Consider the following 22,829-nt stretch of genomic DNA (forward strand, 5'->3'; position numbering starts at 1 on the left):
TGGATGCTCTGTTTGAGGAGCTGGCGTTAAGACAAAGAAGCGGTGAGCGACTTGAACAGTGTGATTTCATCTGATGTAGTGTTAACGTAGATGTTTGGTTGTTTGGCCGTTGTGTGTATTTCTTCCACACACTTTCCCTCTTTGACCCTCTGAAGCACTTTCTGAACGTCTCCTGTCACATTTTTACTCGCTGTTGTCGATTTTTTCGCTGCAGACTGAAGTCCTGCATCTCTATGGAAACAGCAGGGCCGTGGCGTGAAGCAGAGAGAACTCAGAAATGTCTTTTGTGCACCATGAGCACAGTTATAATGCCATAAATCAATAGACGAGAGAAAAAAGACTGCTGAATTCTTTTCTTTTACAAAAGCTGAACAAACTTGAATCAACGCGTGCAGCAGTGTTTTTGCAGCGCTCACCGACACTGACTCCACACATCACAGAATACACTCACTCCATACGTTTTCATCTGCTCTGTGTGAACACAACCTGCAGCTCAGCTCGGACTAGAAACCCTGAATTCTTCTGCAGCTGAGTCCTGAGGGTTTTTTGGGTGAACTCAGGAGTACAGTATTTTATTTTTCGTACTAAAGCTTTGTTTTGATGATGTCTCGCTCTCTCTGTTTTAATGATGCATGTAGAATAAAGTGATTTTAATGATTTGAAGCTTTCCGATGGAATCACAGACGAGTAGTTGAAGGAGCGTCGGACAGCTCAGATGCGATCTCTCTGTTATTACAGTTTCTGGTAAACGGTGTCATTTTGGGGGATTTTGCAAAGACGCCAAACCTTTAGGCAGACGTTCAGAGGGTTAAAGAATAAGACTGATGATATTCAATATATTCTTTATTTTCACAAATAAATCCAGTGAAAAGTCTAAAATCAGTCATTGTGGAGGTTTTAATTGTGATTTTTGGTAACCAGGATGGAGCTGTTTAGCCCAGAAGAATAATTATAAGAATTCATATCTGACTGGTTTGCAGCTATTTGTAATCATAGAAATATAAAATATCAGCAGGTTTATCGTTTTTATTCTGCTGCATCGTTCTACACAAACCAGCTGCACAGAGCTGCTGCTTTAGTCGTTTATTATTGATGATTAGAGGTCGAAGCAAACCCGACATATAGATTCAGTTTTAGAGTTTGGACCCTGAAGGTAGCTGCTGCTTTTGGTTTCACAGTGGGTAGAGTTTATTAGGAAAAGTCTAGATCTTTTTATTCAGTTAATGTCTAAAAGCGGTGCAATATCACTAAATAATATTTGTTAGACACCTGGTGAGACGGTGAGTTCTACCCTGCTGGTGATGTGCTGCTGTAGCAGGCCTGTCATGTAAAATACAAAACACAGATTAACATCAGACATGTTCTTTACATTATCATCTGTATGACGTGACCAGAAATCTAAAAACAACGGTGGGATTATTTTGAACCTTCTGTGCTGTGGTTCCAGACCTTCAGACAGGCTGAACGTCTCTACAGTGTTTTTCTGTGTTTGAAGAGGGAGTGACAATAATGTACCTAAAAAAAGAAATCCTGTTTTCTGGATTTATTTACTGTAAGTTTCAATAAACAGAAACACTGATGTCGTGTGAAATGATCTGAACCTGTGTGGAGGCCGTGGACGCTCCGGCACGTTGGACCTGAAGAGCGTTCATTAGAACTTTAAAAACCACAGGATGGTTCTGAACCGTCCACTGTGCACCTCACAGAGTGTTTTTATATTATACGATATTTATAATAATCTATCTATGGCGAGAGCAGCAGGCAGAACAGACGAGTCATGAAATCATCTGGATTTCTTTGTTTCTGTCCTAAAGCGATGCGAGGCGCTCCATCAGCTCAAGTTGTGACGATGGAAACTGTGAGACTCACTGATGCTGTTTGTGTTGCCATAGTTACAGGCCCGCGGGTCCTGGCGGTGCTGGGCCGAGACGTGACTCTAGAAAAGACCTGCGGCTCCGTCGCTGACTGTACCTTCGATGAGCTGTGTGGTCGGGTGAGTGCGGTCCATCACTACAAATGTTGGTTCACCTGCATTTACAATCACACAGTGACAGAGATCTGCTTCTGGCAACACGGCATCAACATGTTTACTGAGTGAGTTAAACCACGGTGGTCTCGGGTTTGAGCTGTTCCTGGATCAGAGTGAAACGAGCAGAAGCTCCAGACATGCTGCTGTTCTCTCTACTGGACGCCAACAACATCCACTCAGCACTAATCACAACTCCTCACATTCAAAGCACTTCTCTTGTCTCTTTATTGCCTCTATGCTCTATTTCTTCACTCCTTTGTGTCGGTATTGTCCAAGCCTTTGACCTCCATCTTGGTCCTATTTTCTGTTCAATGTCAGAAAGCAAGTCTATTGACAGTTTTCTGATTAGCTGAGCGCGCTGTGGCTCACATAAAGCGGTGCGCTGTGTGAAAAGTCTCAGCCCTGATGGACAGCGGCGCGTTTTAGAAGGCATCTGAGCTTCAAGGCTTCCCCTGACAGATGTTGGCATGCTCTCATTAATTTTGAGAGCAATCAAACTGAATGGCAAAGAACCAAGGACGGGGACTGAAACGACATCAACAAGAGCCTTTAGCACGGCGCGCCCTCCTCCAAATGTCTTGTTCTTTTTTCCAGGCCAAGTGTTGAGAGTGTAAAACTCACAGCGTGTGTGTGTGTGTGTTTACGAGTGTGTTGCTCTCTGCTCACTGGAGTTCATCTAGAAGCTCCGGTCCGACTGTGTCTCGGTTTGTGACCCGTTCTGTGGTTCTGCAGGCTCTGGGCGCCAGCGACTACCTGGAGATGGCTCGGCTCTTCGACACCGTGTTGATCCGCCGGGTTCCGCTGCTGACGCTGAGCCTGAAGGACCAGGCCCGGCGCTTCACCACCCTCATAGACACCTTCTACGACAAGAAGGTACGGGGCTGGAGGAGACGATGACAAACAGCACAGCGTGAAAAACTGACGGGTTTTAACTGGAACTTTTTAAAGCAATTTACTGTTTGTTTGTTTTTACAGATTTTCCTTTTGTTATTTCTAACTTGTAAAATCACTGGAAAAACTATAATTCTATATGTTAACCGTTAAAAATAAACACACACACACACACACACACACACACACACACACACACAAAAGGCTAAAACTCACTGATTAATGTCTACATCCAAAGTCAGTTGTTTGTTTGTTTGTTTGTTTTTTGTGACGTTAGACTCTTTTTGTTGTATTTATATCAGATCAAAATATTATTATTTTGGAGATATTTGTTCCTAGAAAGAAAAACTTTGTGTGTTAAGACTTAAAACCTGCTATAAAAACAAAAAGTCGCCGTTATTTTAAAGATATTGAACTACAGTCAATATCTGGTGAAATCACAGAAAACAGGATGAATTTGTAAACAGACGTTCTAAAAAAACAGACGAAAATTTTTCCACATAAAGAACTCTGGCCATGTTTAAATTCACAAAAAATTATATTTTTCCATTTTCTGGCACCTTTCCTGCCAGATGAGAAGGTTTTTACATTTAGTGTCGGATTATCGAGTCACGACTGCACGAACCCTAACCTGGTCCATGACTTTTCCATTTCTCCACTGTGAGATAAAGTCATATCTTATTACGCTCCATGACTACACAGACATACGTTGTAGTTGGACTTCTGATTTCGAGCATTAATCTGCGGCTACAACAGACTTCGTTCCTCTTTTAAGACTTCATGCAGGACTTCTGAACCCGGCTGTTCCCGTTCAGGAGCATCAGGGAGGTCAGAGGTCGGACGCTGATGCTGGCTGATCATAAATGGCTTCACATCAGGAGTTGCTCCCATTCAGCCACAGGAGCTTTAAAAGAAGGTCAGCGCTGATGTTGTGTGATGAGAAACGGCTTTATGTTGGTGTTCCAGTTTATTCCAGAGGTCAGATGGAGATGTGGTGAATGAAGCTCCTTCACACCGAACTCCAGAAAAGCTTCTCTTTAAGGACGGCGTTTAAAGAAAGGCAGCATTGTTGTGTGGTTACAGGAAAGAGCTTTTACCAAACTTCTGCCACAAAGTGTGAAGTAAAGTGTTAGAACCAGCCAAACCCAAAACCGCCCCGGACATGTGTGAGGTCTTTGTTCGCTCTGCAGATCCTCCTCTTGGTCGCGCCTACGTCTGGATGTTGTTGATGCCCTGCTGAAGCTCTGACTGCCTGCTTCCACCAGACAGATGATGGAGGTTCAGCCTGACTTTCTGCAACCCTAAATATTTCATCATCTTGTGAGCGGTCTGCTCTCCCTGCTTCCCCGGGATGGTGAGCTGGATGAGAGGAATGGTCCTGGCAGCTGCAGACCAGAGCATCATGTATATGTGATGAAGTCCTGGTGGTGTCTGGAGGGAGCTCAGCCCTGATGTTATAGAGAAAAGAGTCTTTATACTTCCTGTGTCCTGATCTGATGCTCTTTCCAGTGACCTTAATGAGGCGCTGCATTGTCCTTGTTGCATCCCACTCTATCTCGATGCACCAGAAATGTGTTTCTTTCCATTGGCTGAACCCGGCTCGTTGGGTTCACACGATGCCAACAACCTCCAGACGCTGCAGCCAGCTCATGGCTACGTCAACATCTAAGTGAACCTGCTGAGACGAGGACATCTCCACCACCGGAGCCCTCTGAGGACCAGTCGGGCCTCGTTCTGCCTGTGGTTCAGGGCGATAACTGGAAGCAGCAGCTGGAGCTCCTCACAAAGAGACGCGTGTCAGCGAAGCAACGTGGTGGTTCAGATCTACAAGTTCACTATTCTCCTTTTTCTTTTGTCCTTTTTGCCGCCTGCTGGTTGGGGACAGCTTCTGTGTCCTTTGGCCCAGTGTGAAGGAACAACACACACCTCACGCCACAGGTCGACGCTCAGCAGAGCCTCCAGAGGTCCTTCTGCTTCTCCAGTCTGGTGATCAGAGAGCTCTGACGGCTCAGAGGACAGCACAAGCTTCATTCTCTGTGAATTCAAACACATGCAAGATTTGAATTTTTACTTTCAAACTGACAAAAGTGTCTCTTGGTCGCGTCAGCTTTGAAACTGCAAACATGAAATCCACTCAGTTCTGCAGAAAGTAATTAGAACAGAGCCTCAGCACTCAGCAGCGTGGCAGCTTCATCAGGGCTCACCTCCTATGCACCGTCACCTCATCAATAAATACTTTATTATGTCAGAGAGGAAGGAATAAAAAAGTCAATATGCACTTAAATCATCTCAGGGATGCAGTGAAACGCCTCAAACTGGCCAGAAACATAAACACTGTGATTCTGGGCGGTGAGCGGATGAATGACGGCTTCACTGCTCTCGTTTACAGCTGATCACAGGAAGTCGTTTATGCAGCAGGAAATAATCTCCATAAACTAACTGGACCTGCGCATGTCGTTGCTCGTCTCAGGTGAGAGTCGTGCTGCTGGCGGCGGTTCCGTTGGAGCGGCTGTTCGTCCACACCGGAGGAGACGACGAGCGGGACCGGCAGCTGCTGGACGATCTGGGCCTCAGCGGGGTGAGATCACGTCGCTGTCGTCTTCCTTCAGATGCTGATTTATTTGCTTTGTTGGTGTAATAACGAACCACTTCCCGCTCACGGCACCGTACATCATCTGTGTGGTGCTGACCCGCTGAACCCCAGGCAGCTGCTGGGTGGTGCTGTTTGTTTGGACCTTCATGGCAGCAGCTCGACTATCAGCAGAGAGAACTCACACGTCTGGTCACAGTCTTGATTCTTCTGTTTTGTAAAAACATGAATACAACCTAGAATCAACGTTTTCTCCTCAGGTGACTCTACAGACGTTTTACTACTTAGATGTTAGAAGTCGCTGGATGTCCACATTGTGACTGTTTGTGAGGAGTCGAGGCTCCACGATGGCACCGAGGACGATGTTTGTCCGGTTCAGGCAATTGGTTCATTCTTTGGCCAGTTGTTAGATGATGTGGGAAGAATAAAGCGAATCCGTGAAATATCAAAAATTCAAGCTTAGATTTTGTTAAAATTTTCAGAAGAAACAGCAAATCACAGACGAGCAGCTAAAGAAGGGTGAAATCTAATCAGTTTTTTTCTGTTCTTACAGTTGATCAACAGTGCAGGTTTGGATTTTAATTTTTTTGAGTTTATTTTTTTTAGAATAAATACCTCTTTAACCACATCATCTAGTTTTGGGTTCAGACAGCTGAAAGTAAGCAGGTGTGTGTTTTCAAATAGTTTTTCTTAAAGGTGGGAGTTAATGAATGACTCCTTTTGTTCTTGTTGTTTTTGGGTTTTTGGTTTTATTTTTTCACTTTAGTGAATTTTAAAGTTTCACCCAGAGCTGGATCTGCTTTTCTGGGATCACCAGGTTCACGCTGACGTAGATTTATTCTGCCAGACCGGGGACTGAACACCTGATCTGTTAATCACAAGGCAGCACGTCTAAACTCTCTTTTTTGACCCGTGCTTATTTCTGTTCCGGTTGCATTTCGCTGTTTGTTGGTAACGCTGCTGTTTGCTCGTCTCTTCAGGACGCAGCAGAGCGACTGAGTCTGTTCACGGCCGAGGAGGAGATCTTCGCCTTCCAGAGGACCGTCTCCAGACTGATGGAGATGCAGACTGAGTCATACTGGGAGGAGGGAGACCGCAGTCGCAGCGAGAAGCACTCGAGCACCTAACATCTGCTGCTGCTGCCGTGATAATTATCTACCTCCAGACAACACAACACCTCACTAACTACTGACGCTGCAGAAGAGGTTTAGCAGAAGTAGAAGAGTTCAGGTCTATTTTGGGCAACCAAAGTGAATTATTTGCTGGGAATAAGCAGCACTTAACTTCACAGCAAACCTGTACCGAGGCAGAACTCAGCCCAGTAGCTGTTTGAAATCTCACTGATCCTCTTCTTGCATGCTGGCTGCACCTTTTTCCTTTGCTGCTTGTTTCTCCTTGAGGTGTGCTCTCTCCCCCTTGTGGACTGTTTATTTTAAAGAATTTGTAAATCTCTCTAATATGTGTGAAGCACAAGGCGAACAGGTGCTGCTTCAGAGACAGGAGGAGACCAAGTGTCCTCACTGCAGTAGTTTACTGCCCTCTAGTGGGTAGATCTGGAAAGGGTCAAATATTCTCAAGTTGTCCCTGTTTTCAGGAAATAATGTCAGTCTGATAATTAAACCTACTCTGTGGAAAATATGGTGAAGGTTTAAAAATGTTATGCATGATTTTAGTTTAGATCTGGTGTTCAGTGTTGTAGCTGTTGGTCTGGATGTGACACCAACTGCTCCTGATTTTAAATCTCTGCAGCTTCTGTTTCTAGCACTACGCTTTGCTGCCTTTGGATGGACAAATGTGTCTTACATGCAATGACTGACAGAACTGCAGGTTGCATTAAAATGTTTTAATGTTACTGAGTTGTTAAGGGGCTGCAGGTGTCTCGGTGTGCAGGTGTCTCGGTGGTTTGCTCCGTCCCCGTTGGTGAGGACACCCGGGATCTTCCTGCGTGGAGTCTCCATGTTCTCCCCGTGCAGCGTGGGTTCTCTCCGGGTTCTCCGGCTTCCTCCCACAGTCCAGAAACATGCTGAGGTTAATTGGTGATTGTAAATTGTCCGTAGGTGTGAATGTGAGTGTGCTTGGTTGTCTGTCTCTAAGTGTAGCCCTGTGATAGACTGGTTACCTGTCCAGGTGAACCTGCCTTCACCCTGAGTCAGCTGGGATAGACTCCGCCCCCCATGACCCTCGTGAGGATTAAGGTGTAGAGATGATGGATGGATGGAGCCATTTATTCCTGCAGAAGATTGTTTTTAAGATTGTTGCCCAGAATCTATATAAAAAACTAGCATCCTGTCTTCCAAAACGACCCCAGCATTAAAATGTAATACACTACATGTTAAAGTAAAAACAGTAAAGTTTTGTTTGACAAGCTACACCTTTTTTGTTTGTTTTTTTGTGTCTATATTCTGGTTGCGTTGATGGAATTCTTACCGTGTGGTGTTTTGTAACTCCCTCCTGTTGGCCTGTAGGTGGCAGCAGAGGGCAACCAATTCCTCAAGGCCTATTATTGTGTCCATCGAAGGATGAGGTCATCCTAGTGCACCACTCCAGCCTGGACCTGCCCGCTCTCACAACTACTTCACTATCTAATCCAAGAGCATTATATAAGGTTCTGTTTTTGTACCAACCAGCAAGTATCAGTGGACAAACACCAGAGTGAACATATCATCTCGTTAGGTCTACAGGGCGGTTCGACTGTGTGTGTGTGTGTGTGTGTGTGTGGAGTCACTCACATGACGTGTTGCATAAAAATAGGCTTGTGTCAGTAACAAGGCTCGGAGTCGACCCCGCTATAACTTTCAATTAAATCAAAATCAATCATGAGCGAGGCACCTAATCCAATCAGAGCGTCGTGCCATTTGGGCCAAACATCAGCCACAAACAGAGATGGGCGCCGGGCTTTGTGATTGGCTTAATTGGATGATGCACGCTGGCTTAGAGGAGTGGTGGTCGTCTCCTTCATCCTCTCTGGACCACGGTTTTGATGCCCCGTGCTGACGGAGGGGAAAAACTCCAGCAGCATCATTTTAATTACTGAAAAGAGGAAGACATGAACGTTGTACCTGTGTGATCTGGATACAACACGACACGCTAAAATGTGCATTCAGTGTACAGTATGTTTAAAAGGTGGCAAGAATGTGATGTCAGAAGGAATGAGAAACATGTTGAGCCAACACGGTTGCAGATATCTGAAATAAGTGATAGAGTTGTTCAGTAGGTGTCCTTAGTTAAACAGAAACGGTGTAGAAATGGGAACTGTGTGGGTCCGTGTGAGTGTTTGAGGCTGGTGTGCGTGACCGTGTCCTTGTGCAACACTGCTGTGGCCTCCAAAAGGGGCATTTAGGGTGAAGCTGGTTTATCTAGGTGCCAGATAAACTGCAGCAGAGTTTTTAAGGAACACGAGATATAGATCGACACACATCTGCATAGACCTGTTAGAGCAGGTACAGTTCTATAGTGTGGTCTGCAGCTAGAGGGGGTGCAGAATGTGCCACACGATGAAGCAAATAAAAGTCAGTATTTAGTTATTTAATCATTTTTAGCTGATTTCAGTAAAAGGTGCTCCAGTGGAGGTGTGCTATGAATGCACCTGATCAGAAGCCTTACGTCACTGAATGACCACCAGCTGCACATACAAACACAATCATGCTTAAATTCCTCTATAAGCGTGTTAAACATTCACTCACATACATCCTCTATATAGACACACAGAACCACCTTCATGTCGGTGCGATGCAGTCGGTCACTGCTGCACACAGACACACTCAGACATCCTAACCTCCCGCTGCACATCCAGCAGAGCAGTTAACTCTATAGTTCTCTGCGGGAGCCAAACTGCTGCATCAGGTATTCTCTTTGATGCAAAGGAGAACAAAAACCATGCCAGTGTGTGTGTGTGTGTGTGTGCAGGCCGACTATCTCCTGTAATCCTGTACAGTAAGGACTCCAGACTGCTGCTGAGCTGGTGAGCTGCAGCTGAAATGTGTGTCAATGAGCACGTAACACAATAGCTTCCATTCTTTTGTTTTATCCTTGATGGTTGTGAACACTGACACACTGACGCTCTGACTGTAACTGACTCCATTAAACCTCATTCATCACGGTGACATAAAGGCAGGAGCACCGTTGTGTCAAAATTCAGGAACACCATTCACTATAAAGCAATGCTGCAATGTTTGAGTAAGATGTTGTTATGGTCAGACGCGAACGCGCATTCCTGCACAGAAACAGCGAGCACGCGCGTCGTGCACGGCAGCCCTCGGTGAGACAAAGAAGACGAGGCTGTTTTGATCCAGTCAAGGTGGAGGAGGAGGAGGAGGAGGAGGAGGTCCAGAGCATCACTTACAGGATGGAGGAGCATCTTGGATTTCTGCCCTCATCTCTCTGGCCAATAAACCAGGTGACGTCATCCCGGACTACAGGAGGAAGGGGGCGTGGCCTGGGCGCCGTGACAGGACGTGATTGACAGGCCTGGTGCCTGATTAAAGGCGCCACGAACAGTGAGCTCTCCTCAAGATGCTTCATAATGATGAATGATGATGTTAATGAGCATCTGACCCCAGTGAGGAGTTTCTGTCACGTTACACTGATGTTACGGTTCAATCAGAGAAGCGCGTCGTCCTGGATACGGTCACGTTCCCGCTGGATCAGGGAAGAGGCGCCACTGGAAACATCTGAGGAGACAACGAGGCATGCAGGAGTGTATTTAACAATAAAATGATCATGAATGATAGTCCTGTACTGATTTATTATCATATAAATTAATCAGTGCTCAACAGACTCATTAGCAGCTACCTGACAGTCAGCTCTCATTTTGGAGAACATTTTAATTTAAGTTGCAATTTTTTGGACTTCTGTAAAATTAAAGGCAGTGACATTTTTTTCCCATATTTTATGAAATTTTATGAAAATCATCAATCCACTCAGCTCATAAGATGACGTTTTTCTATAAACAATAATTCATTGATTTGTCAACACACAGCAGCTACATTGATAATCAAGAAGTCATTTCTGAAGCAAATTTAAATGTGAGCAGCTATTTTTTTAAAGACTTCTGTAACATTAAAGGCAGTGAATTATTACTTTTTTCATATTTTATGACGTTTTATGGAAATAACCAACACACTCCGTTTATAGAATCACATTTTCTATAAATCAATTAAAAAATATCAGCGCACAGAAGAAAAACTAGCAGCTATACTGATCATCAAGACGTTTTGTGAGTCATTTTTGAAGCAAAATTGAATGTGAGTTGCTATTTTTTAAGACTTCTGTGAAATTAAAAGCAGTGAATTTGGGTTTATTTAAAATATTTTCTGAAAATAATCCCGACATTGCGCTCATGTGGTGCCAGATAACATCCTACTGCTGGAAGGTGTCCTGGAACCTGTAAATAAAATGTCTGTGCTGTTAAAATTCGCTCCGACATGAAGTTCTAGGTTAGATTTCAGTCCTTTCTTCTTCTCATGTGGTGCCCATCATGTGTTTTTACGCACATCACCGACATGTCAGGACGTATCCTCGCCTCCACCTGCGCGCAGTCCGGCTGCAGTGTCTCTTTAAAAGGCGATCCCATGCTCAGATCCAGGGGGCTGGCCCTTCATCGACTTGCATGCGTGTGTGTGAGTGTGTGTGTGTCCGTACGTAAGTGTGCGTTTGTATGAGTGCTCGTGAGTGTGTGTGTGTGGAGCGCTGAGTGGAGAGCAGATCGAGATACAGTAGTAACCCGGAGTGAGGTGGCAGTCTTCTTCCACATCGACACCGAGCTGCCCTGCGCACATCCTCTCTGCCTCCAGAGCGCACTTGAGGAGTGAAAGAGAAAAGAGTCAAGATGGCATCTGGAAGTGGACAATCCGGGATCTAGTCTTCTGGTTTTCTCCTGCTCCCGCTGAGTGACTGGCCGTCCAAGGTATTTCATTTAAAGTGTTCACGGGGGGATTTGTTTCCCAGAGAAATGCGCTCGGAGCGCTCAGTCCTCTGATCTGCAGTCGCTGGATTCAACATCTTGGCAGCAGGACGCGATTCGGCTCCTGTTCGTGAATAAACGTAGTGGATCTCAGAGAGGGACTGGGTCCATGCTGGAGCTCTAGATGAGACCCAGGTCCACTGACAGATGTTGAGCCTGCTCACTGACCCGCTGCCTGCCTCCGGTAGACCCGTGTGCCTCTGACTTGGCTCTAACCGAGTGTCTCTTGTGTCTCTGTCCTCAACAGGCTGATAAGTAAGTTGCTGTCTCCCTGGTGGGACTCCAGCGCTGCTGAATAGCAACAAAGGACGGGAGCGCGCATTCATGGGACGCGACTTTGACAGCTCTTCATCTCTGCGCTTCTAACTTTATTACCTGCAGCTGGGGGGAGATCGTGACTGGAGGTGGGGGATCATGGCCGAGGCTCCGCTCCCCGACGCGCTCCCGGACTTAGACGTGGTCATCGACCCGGATTTTGAGCCCCAGAAGCGGCCGAGGTCTTGCACCTGGCCGCTGCCACGGCCGGACTCGAGCGCGGTGAAACCGGAGAGCAACGACACAGATATCATACCGGAGGAGGAGGACGACGAGGAGGACAATGCCACCGCTGCGGCCATCGGTGTCAACGGCTCCGGCGTGGCGGCGGACGACCAGAGCAGCAGCAGCCCGGCCGCGGACGGAGCGCTGTCCTCCCCGGGCCAGGACAGCGGAGGCTCCCCGCTCTCCACGCACTCCCCGACGGCCACCTCGGGCGCCCTGACCCCCAGCAGCCTGGCCGCGGCGCAGACCCCGAGGAAAGCGTCCTCTCGCCGGAACGCCTGGGGGAACCTGTCCTACGCCGACCTGATCACCAAAGCCATCGAGAGCGCGCCAGACAAGAGACTGACCCTGTCCCAGATCTACGACTGGATGGTCAGATCCATCCCCTACTTCAAAGACAAAGGCGACAGCAACAGCTCTGCAGGATGGAAGGTAAGAGTCCCCCAGCAGCAGCCCACCACCTCCTCCACATCCACCACATCCACCACATCCAGCACCCAGCACCCTGCAGCCAGCCAGCAGCCCCCCTCCTTCCTCCATCAAAACAAAAACAAAAGCATGTGGCTTGTAAACCCACTGACGCACACACGCAGAAGACACTCACACGCACACAATGACGCCACCGCTGCCGAGCTTCTTTACGAGCATCTATTTGGAAAGTCTGGCTCTCATTCCAGCCCACCTCTCATTACCATGCTAATGGGAAGGACAGAGCCGGCAGAACAGGAGAAATCACATCATTTATCCTGTTAATGACCTCACCATCTCCATCCTGCCCTGATCTGCTGAGTTTTATTCATGCACTGAGCAGCACATGTATGATCCTGCAGTGCTTCACTTCATGCATGACGGCTGGAACTGGAGCAAGCAAACGTTGTAACCGGTTTGTCTGGAAGCACACTAGCCTATTTTTGACTTATGCAATCCTGTTTAAGACGCAGAGAATGACACAATTACGTAAGACAGTTACTGAACAGCAGCTAATCCAGTAGTGGGCCAATGAGGAGCTGGATGTAAACAGAATAATGCTGTAGAGGAACCTGACAGGAGCTCTGCTGCATGTGTAGCCTCCTGTGTGGGCCAGAGCAGTCCTGTAGTCCCTCCGTGGTGGTGGGATTAAGACACTATGGTTCTGTCACCTCATGCTTTGGTGCATTTTTTTATTTTTATTTAAAGTTTCCGTGCCGCTGCTGTCACCACGGCATTTGCCATTTGTTATGTAAACCTTGGCGGGGAACTGCCGGTCTCCTGGGTCAGGTAGGCAACTGCCAAGGTTGCTGTTCCTGCCATGGGGGGATTACGTAACAGCCGGGTTGCCCTGCGTTGGGCCGAGCCGTAGAGGATGAAGCTTCTTTTTAAAGGCCTCAATCTGGTCACCCAAAAGTACATATGGGGACCAGCGAACGAGAGCCGGAGCAGAGGAGGAAGGCACAAAAGGTCAAAGAGCAGAGATTAACACCCATCAGAAGCTGAAAGACCAGTCCCACGGGGTGTGGAGCCTATAGGCCATGTTCCGTCAGGGCTTCTCAAGTTTTGTTATGTGATATGCTTCAGTGAAGAGCAAAAGGAGGCTGTGTGTGTGTGTGTGTGTGTGTGTGTGTGTGTGTGTGTGTGTAGCCCTACCGAGTCAAGGCCAGGTTCACTGTCACCATGCAGGGTTGTTACTCGTGGAATTTGGGGCATGAGGGCCAGGCTGTCAGTGGTTTAGTGTTACACATGGGCTGTCAGTAAATCTTGGCTGCGGCTCGCGGCCGATGCCTTCGTTAGTTTTCTTATAAGACAGTCGTTTTCTCCCTCAGACACAGAGCCGTGGCGCTATGTATCGCTAATCAGTGGCGTTTAGACGAAGTTCATTAGCAGAGACCTTTCTCCAGGATGACACGTCTCCAGCTACAGCCGGGGGTTTGCCTCCATACGGGGGACTCTTCCAGAGCTCCTTCTCTCCTCACTTCACTCAGAGACTCTTAGGTTTCAGCTCCACACAGAGCCGGGTTTGAACACCTACAGTTTCATGCAGCCGGGGCACCTTTGTTGAGGAGATTTGCTGAGCAAATCCCAGTAATCCCCCTGGGTTTCTCTCCCAGGTTCCCACCTACGTCACTCTGCTTCACATCTCTGTCGGCTAACCATCAGCCTCGATAAAAGGAGCTGGAGACAGCCAACAATAACACTTTTATCACCTTAGATTGTCTTTAACGGAGGGAAGCCGCTGGATATGCTTTTAATAGAAACATCACTGTTTGGCTTGTGCTTGTTCTTCCACCGTGACGAGCTCAACACAGCAGCCATGATCTCACCTGGACTGTCAGGTGTCTGTCTACCTGTGTAGGGCTGATATCAGCTATCATGACTCTGTGTTGCTCTGCACACATCACACACGTCTGTTCACATTGATCGTCTTGCTGGCTTACGTTCTGATCACACGTTCCCTCACCTAAACCACAACTTTTGCCAGTTTGGTTCTGGCCGTGTTCTTGTGCGGCTGCTGGCCTTTAGACAGCTTTCTGGTTTTAAATGAAGAATGAGTTTTATGGTGGGGAAACACGTTTATCTATGTTTGATCTTCTCTCGTGTCAAACAACAAATGTAGAAAACACACGACGGAAGACTTTCTAGAGATCTGAACTGAAAATAACTTTGTCTGTAGAAACAGAACCAGAATCTGTCCTGAGTATGTTCAGTGTTGGGACATTTCTTCTTCTTCTTTCTGGTGCCGCACTCTGTCCTGGTGGTTTGTTGTAGGAGTTCTTCAGCAGGAGTTCTGTCCTGGAAGGGCAGGTCCGGTTCAGAGGTGCTGAAATGTGTGCTGCTGAGAGAAGCTTTGCTCTGGCGGGGGAGTGACGGGCGGCATCTTAAAATAGCACTTGTAAACACACACACACACACACACACACACGCACACACACACACACACACACAGCACATTGAGTGTGTGTGTGTGTGTCTTTACATAAATGAAAGATTAGGCGCACTTGTGTGTATTTGCTTGCAATTCCTCAGGGAAGAATGTATGCAGCTGTGTGTGTGTGTGTGTGTGTGTGTGTGTGTGTGTGTGTGTGTGTGAACTTTGTCCTCCAGTGTTACTTAACCCTGCTGTAACAGTCTCAGCGTTCCCGATAGCTGCTCATCGCGGGCCAAGACCTCGTTATGTCACATTTAAGGTTGGGAGGGTGTTTAAGCGCCACACATAGCTTCATATGTGGCACATACAGTTCCCGGTATTTCAGATAACCGCTTAAATTTATCTGGTGTGTCTTTAAACCCGCCATACATTCTTGCAGAGACATGCTCAGACATGCTCAGACATGTGCCGCCGTCTGGTCGTGCTCACGCTGAGCACCGGTTAGGCCTGTGAGCCTCTGCTGTCTTACTGGGGTCTGAAATAAGTCATTAGAGTTCTGTCATCAGATGTCTTTAAATCGTAAGACCTCCAACAAGTAGCTGTCCACATGACGTCATGCGTGCTAGTCAGCTTAAAGTTCTTCAGGTAATTGAGGCCTATCTGCAGGTGCTTCATGTTGAGCTGAAGCCAGGAGAGCGAGTCACAGCCACAGGAGTTAGATGTAAGAAGAAACGAGTTCATCAATGGAGCGCCCGTCACACACACCGATAGGAACACGACCCCCTCTTCACACATCATCCCACTTTGTCTGCAGGCGTATGGAAAGCAGCCCCTCACACAGGCCCGCGCCTTGATTATCATTTTAATGGGCTAGCGCGCTCAAAGTCGGGAGTCTTTGGGGCTGAAATTATTTATTGTTCCTATCGGAGCAGGACAAAAGGGGAGGCGCTCGCTCACACATTAAAAACAAAACAACAAGGCCAGTTTTATGTGCATGATGAGATCCGTGTGCAGGGCGTGAACATCATCACATGACCAGGGCGGTAGTCGCCGGGGTCGACATGAGAGGAGAGGCTGTGAAGGAAGTTCTTATAATACTGATGAAAAACAATTAGCCCGGAGGAAAGGGGCGGGGCTTCTGTGTGGCCATCAGAAGTCCTGTCGGATGGAGCTGGCACGGCGCCACGCTGGAGCAACTGAAGCAAAAAGGCAATAAAACGGGGAGCGGAGGGGGTGGGGGGCATGAAGGCAGTAAGGAAGGAGAGGGGGGCGGCTGAGGGAGCACATTAACAAGCTCTGCTCTAAATTGGTGTATTACAACTGCCCCCTGGCTGTGATTCCCCACGGAGGCGGGTTATGCGAACCACCAGCTCCAGGCTCCCCTCCGAGTCTGAATAATGTCACCCGGTGCAGTTAACCTCTGCGTGGAGGAAAGCCCCAGGTTCTGTCCTACTTCCATTTCTAATCAATGGACATGTTTTTTCTCGGTGTGCCTGTGGAGCTGTGTTCCATCTGCATCTGATAATTGCTCCATAGAGCTGAAAGCATGAAGGCACCTGAACCTTTACATCCACATGTGCTTCGCTGGATGTGTTATTTTAAAAGAGCACCATTAATAAGCAGCTACAGCAGCAGGGAAGACTTTCTACAGGATTTAGTGACCTGGGATGGTACTGATGAGTTCAGATCAGTCTCTTTGAACCAATCAGAATCCTTAGGGGGCGGAGCTAAGCCCAGGATACATGGATGGTGCCCCCTCAGAATAACGACAGGGCAAATGTTCTGGTGAAAAACGCTGTTAAACACATTGTTATTAAAATGAATGATTCACTTGGATCCAGATATTCTGCAGAAATCGACATTTTCAGTGCAGCAGGTTGTTTTTCTCAGAGGCTGGTGGTTCTTTTAAATATCGTAGATGGTGGAAGGAAAGAGAAAACTGTCCCAACCTTAAACCACAGTCTTCATCCGCTGAGGCTGAACTAAACGATGCTTAAAAACAGCTGATTATGCAGTCGGAGGTTCCTCATGTAGGTGCTGCTTGGCTTTGAGGTCAGGCCTCAGGTTCCTCCACCTCAAACTGTTTTCCTTTAGCGGGTATAATCGATGACAGTGTGATGAAAATGTCCAGACGGTGTGATTACCTGAACCTAAAGCTGTTGTTTGTGCTGTCCAGCCTGATGCTCTGCTCCTCTTAAACTGTTTTCAGACAAAAAACTCTTAAAGTCACCGTAAGAATCGGGCAAAAACTATGACGTATCTCAGCTTGTTTCCACCACCTCTAAATGTTCAAAACCATGAGTTAGAGCTGGTTTAAAGGCCTGTGTTTGTGCATAAGCTATTGTCGTGCTGCAACAGGAAAGGCCTTCCCTGCAAAGTCAAAGTCAGCCCATTGTCTACAAGTGCTTTGTGTTCTGAAGCATTAAGATTCCCATTAGTTGGGACAAAGACAGAAACCAGCAACACTTTAGACACGATGTCCAGATACGTGTCTGTTCTGTCTTTGCCTCCCTGTGTGTTAACGTGGACGTATTCCTTCATAGCTTTCTGTCATAATCAGACCTGGCAGTCCAACGTGCACAAACCAGCATATTTTCAAGTCTCCTGTGTGTGTTTGTTTGCACACAATAGATTCGTATCTCCTTCGTTCTAAATGATCCTCAGAAGGCTGGACAACAAAGAGCAGATTTTGTGCCTCTTCCTCTTTTTTTTTTTTCCTGTAATTTTCTGCATCCTCACCACCCATGTCACCCTCCGCACGATCTGTTCCCCTCAAAGACTCCTCTCAATTATTCAGTGCACTTGGGATGAATTCAGATCACTGTATTAATTTTTAAGAGCCAGTTCTTGGCTAAAGGCTAACCCTCCCTCTCTCTCTCCTTCGTGGCTGGAGCTCTTCTCTTTCACCAGCTCCCTGTTCTCGCTCTCTCACGCCATCCCTCATTATTTTCCTGCCAGCTCTCTCATTTGTCTGGATGTAAAACACTGTGGTGAGCAGAAACAAGTCGTCCCCCTGTAGCTCGCCGCCGCTCCTCTGAAGCACAACTCTTCAAATCTGTTGTGGGCACTAATGAATGGAGATAAATCTTGGGCCGCTCCTCTCATTATGAAAAAAAGACAAGAACGAGTCGAGGGAGTACGCCTTGACTCTTTCTTGTCCATTTGTGGCCGTCATGGTAACACTGCAGCTTTTTTTTCCTCAGACACTCGAGACATTGTAAAAGAAATGAGTAGTGTGAAACCTCAGCGCGGCCCAGCTGTGTGGAGCCGTCTGCAGTAACTCCAGATCTTGTGGGATTTTGTCGGGGCTCAGGATGGTGATGATGATAGTCGCAGGCAGACAGGTTACAGGATTTATACGCTGTGTGTTTGCTATGGCTCTGTATGTGTTAAACAGACAGCAGAGTAGAAACCAGCTGCCTGCACATGCCCAGTCCTTGATAATATCTCAAATACAAACACTTGTGTCTAACACAGTGTCTGCATGCTGGAGATGGGGGCTGGGTGGTTTAAACCGGCGTTTTGACTCATGTAGGAACTAAATGAATAGAACGGGTTGACATTATGGAAACATGCCTCTGTGTGAAGTGAGCTGATACCGGCTCCAGTAAACGGGCTGCAGATGGTATCAGTCTTTAACTTTTGTCAAGAATGCACAAAAGCACTTTCCGGTCGTTTTGGGTTGTTCTGTTATTTTTCTTCCTTTTAAGCCTCTAAACCACTAAAACCGCTGATGGAGTCAAAAGGCGTGCTGTCTTTTAAAAGTTGCCAAAATGTCCCCACTTATCAGAGTCAAGCGCTCTGGAGCTACCGAACCTGAGCAGATCTGAGCTTGAAGTGATGATATTTAGCTGTGATTATTTTATTCCAGCTGTTATTGCAGTTCCACATTTCTGCAGCACGACCACAGTCGGAGACTTCTGGGCTGAACTGCAGCAAATAGGAGGCGATGGTGGAAACAAATGACAAAGGTAGATAGTAAAACATCTGCAGCATTTATAAGCACTTTTTTACATTTAAATTTTGCTAATACCTGGGAACACCTGGGAAGATGTTAAGCATGTTGTTTCCATTTTTTTTTTGTTGTAATTTTTGTAGTATAAATTCAACTTTTTTATGATATATGGCATTACAACTATCACATTCAGAAGACATTTGTGGGTCGTCTGTACTTCACGCCAGAGTTCTGCCGTTTCCATCGAGGTGCAGTAAAAAACGATGACAGGAGCAGAAATCGGCCTGCAGCAGCTTGAGGTTCAGAGGGTTAAAGATAGCACCAGAGAGGCTGAAAGCAATCTCACAATCCTGCAGGAGGAAAATCACATTGTAATTTTCATTTTATTACCAATAGGAGCATGACAGGCGGTGCTGATGCTGTAATTTTCCACAGCCTGCATGCTAACAAATCATAACAATTCTTCTCAGAGGATTAACTTCAAGTTGTTCATCGCTTCATAAAACAAGAGCTTTGAGGAGCTATCGTGTTTTAGCATCTCTCCGGAGCCTGTTGAGTCACCAACATTTCTGATCCTGCTATCAACGCGCCCTCATGCTACAAAACATTTGCTCAGCAGTTTAAACAGCATCAGATCACGCTGATCTCCTCCGACTGTTGGTGCATGAAGCTGGTGTTCCAGCAAGATAGCTGCAGCGAGCCGAAGCTGCAAGAACCATCAGAGCTCGTGAGCCAAACTAGCCGGCAAGAGGAGCATTGCAGCGACAGAAATGTCCTTCTTTAACATGTAGGGGAAATGCACAATATGCTCGGTATGGCAGAGCAACGGTCTGTGTGGTTACAGACCAGTTTTTAACTCTGGTGTCCTTGAAAACTTTCCATTGCATTCCTCTGTGTTTGAGGCCTACTGTAGCTGACCCTGACCTCTGGCCTCCACAGAAAGGCCGAGCAGCTTCTCGATCAATAAATTACACGGAGCACAAAAGTTGTAGTTGCGTAAGAGCAAATACAGAAACACCGGTCTGACTGGAAAGTCATGCTACGGACATGGAGCTCCACTGTCTGTCTCCCTCTGCAAAAATAAATAGAACATGTAGGAAACCAGCAATTACACGTCGCTGCCGTAGCCCCGGTTTGCTCTGTCTAAATAAGCCGACCAGCAGCTGGCCTGAGCTCCGTGTTTACTGTATAGACGTGAGAAAGGCTGCAATCTTCTCATTTAGCTCCTGGCAAGACAGTGAATGAGCGTCGTTCTTCGTGTGTTAAACTATTTCTTTAATGTGTGTAGATCTGAGACAGAAGAAGAAATGTCATTTGCATTTTCTGCCCCTCCTGTTTGCCCCCTCTCTGTTATCTAATGGATTTATATGTTGATACAGCAAACAAAGAGCGGCTTGGATAGAATAACAAACAGAAAACTGGCAGCAGAGTGCAGGAAGTCTCACTGGACGGCAGCGAGGGAGAGACTTTAGGATCTAGTTCATGACTGTCCAGAGGACTTCTGCCGCCGCTGTGTGTACAAGCATGAAGGGGGGGTTGTTGCTTATTTGTCTCCATAGCAACTGATAACTTGTCAACCAGGTGGAGAGACGACATGCAGTTTGGGTGACAGCTGATAACAGAGTGACCCAGTGAACGCATCTCACACACACACACACACACACACACACACACACACACACACTCAGCCGCCGCATACCTCCCGTTCTGGCCTTGCTTCTCAGTTTCTCTGATAACCACATTGCTGAAATGGGCCCCTTGCCTCCTCCTCCTCTGTAATCGACTCCCTTCACCACCGTACACACCAACATGCCATACCCCCTCTGTGTGTGTGTGCACACATGACTTTATATGTGGCGGCTTGTTTTTCATATATTCTTAGAGGCAGGAGTTTAAAACGATCAAGGCAGAAGCTCTGAATGCGTCCTCCTCCTCTACATCTGCCGGTGGCTTCCTCCCAGTTATCGTCTCTGAGTCGGACTCACCGATGTGACTCCTGGCTTTTAAACTTTAATTTGTTTTCTTCTGAGCCTGTCTCTTTCAATTATACCACTCCACCTGTCTGGCATCACCGAGTCTGCAAAGGGGCTACTGTTCCTGATTAACATTTAATCGACTACAATAAAGCTTTCTGTGTCGGAGGAGCGAGACAGAAGAAGAAGAAGATGATGAAGAGAGCGGAGGAACGGGTGAAAGTGACGAGCTGCCGACATGAAAGAAAAATCACTTTCACAAGCCTCTCCGTGTTGCTCTCAGCCACTTCTAAAACCAAGATTATCTGCTTTCCCCGTCGTGTTTACCTCGCCACCAACCCCCTCTCAATCCACTCATACCCCTCCTCCTCAGTCAGGGTTAGTCCAGATTGATGACAGCAGATTAAACCGGGATTATGTTAGATTAAGTGTTTTGGAAACCATAGTCGCAGCTAAATTGAGCTAACCCACCTGTGTGTGTGTGTGTGTGTGTGTGTGTGTGTAAACACGTCTCATGTGTGAGTCACTGAGTGAGATGCAGCCTATCAGTGATGAGGATGAGCCGTCCCGGTGGTGTGATGTCCTGTGTCAGCGTCTGATGCTGCGGCATTGAGAACTGTTTTAATAACCACCTGAGGAAATGTTTCAGGTGTTCTAGAGCCTCTGAGCTGATTAGAGAACACCAGCAAACTCTGAAAATATTTCATTCTTGCAGCCATGAAACAACCAGATGTTGTGCTTTGTAGCTGAAACAGTTTAACCTGTAAGACATTATGTCCATGTGAGGTCAGCTGACTTTACATCTACTTGAAGCTTTCAGCTGGTTTGTAAGCAATCCTTTGGCCTGTCAGTTTCCCAATCAGAGATAAACCGTGCTGAACACGCTGCTCGTGTGCACGTTTTGTTTTTACTGCTCTATTAAATCCTGCACTTCTTACAAACACCACGACCACAGCTGGAAGTAAAGGGAACTCAGACGTGCCTTTTAGAAGTAGAATGCCATCAATAATGGTGAATTCCTTACAGAAAATGACGACTGCATGCTATAGATGTGTTTGTCTTTCTCCTCTGGTTGTTCCTCCTGCTGCTGTTGGAAGCAGCTGAGTCATTCATAGTTTCACGGTCGCACCGAGGACGCCCCAATGTTTAGTTTTATATCGAACATGTTCAGTACAAAAGATTAATTACTGGCAAGTGTTTCAGTGAGACATTTAGGATCCAGTGATTTAGTCACTGATGAGTAGTTTAAGGACTGTTGGAAACTTGAAAACTTGATGAAACTGATTTTTTTCACTTCTTTGGTTTCGTTTTTGGGGCTCAAAGGGTTAAGATGTTGTGCTTTTCTCTGTCACTATCCAGTGTGATGGTACACTGAATATCTTTGGATTCTGGTGGACTGATCAGACTAAATAACCATTTTAACTCAGTTATCTTAACCTGGAGGGAACTGCTGTTGTTGTTTTTCCTGTTATATAACAACAACCAGTTACTAACGATAAAATCATTCTCACAGTTTGCTCTGTTGTGCAAAAACACCAAAGTATTCTTTTGCTTGGCCGGGCTGCAGCTTTTACACACTCTGCTGGCCCGGAGTTACGAGTGGAGGCTCTCCAACCACAGAGACGGCACTCCCAGATTTGATAAGCAAAGACTGAGAGTGCCATGGAGCAGCCATCCTGCCAGCCACCTGTTCAGCCCACAGGCTTTCTGCGCCGACACACAGGATTCTCTTGTCTCCGTGAAATCCTATAGGTCAGAGTCACACATGCAAAGCGTGTCAGTTTCTGGTATGAATTACACAGCTTGAGATGTGTTGCTGTACGCATGCTGAGCTCCAATGTTCCACGTCCTCCATGCATCATTAAAATAATGGAATGATGTTTTCAGTTCTTTCTGGGCATCTTATAATCGCTCCCATAATGTCCCTGAAGAGGTTTCTCAAAATACGCTTCCTTCGTGTGTGTGTGTGTGTGTGTGTGTGTATCTGGGTTTGTGCATTTCATTGCTTATGGGGGCATGAAATCGCTCCAAAGCCCCAAGGCACAGT

The 22,829-nt window shown here is 46.7% G+C and overlaps 2 protein-coding genes across 2 annotated transcripts in view; both read left to right on the forward strand.

Annotated features, from left to right (window-relative positions):
* Nucleotides 1–7,374, forward strand: part of afg1lb (AFG1 like ATPase b) — a 32,053-nt gene extending 24,679 nt beyond the window's left edge. The window contains 5 exon segments of the mRNA XM_008299246.1: nucleotides 1–42; nucleotides 1,893–1,993; nucleotides 2,762–2,902; nucleotides 5,391–5,498; nucleotides 6,491–7,374. Of these exon segments, the coding sequence (XP_008297468.1) occupies nucleotides 1–42; nucleotides 1,893–1,993; nucleotides 2,762–2,902; nucleotides 5,391–5,498; nucleotides 6,491–6,637 (539 nt within the window). The 3' untranslated portion in view covers nucleotides 6,638–7,374.
* Nucleotides 7,375–9,833: 2,459 nt separating this feature from the next.
* Nucleotides 9,834–22,829, forward strand: part of foxo3b (forkhead box O3b) — a 45,179-nt gene continuing 32,183 nt past the window's right edge. Inside the window, exons 1-2 of the mRNA XM_008299247.1 lie at nucleotides 9,834–11,415; nucleotides 11,720–12,444. Coding sequence (XP_008297469.1) covers nucleotides 11,887–12,444 — 558 coding nt within the window. The 5' untranslated portion in view covers nucleotides 9,834–11,415; nucleotides 11,720–11,886. The remainder of the gene's footprint in view (nucleotides 11,416–11,719; nucleotides 12,445–22,829) is intronic.

Source organism: Stegastes partitus, unplaced genomic scaffold (assembly GCF_000690725.1).
Source record: "Stegastes partitus isolate 25-593 unplaced genomic scaffold, Stegastes_partitus-1.0.2 Scaffold1395, whole genome shotgun sequence".
Lineage (NCBI taxonomy): Eukaryota > Metazoa > Chordata > Actinopteri > Pomacentridae > Stegastes > Stegastes partitus.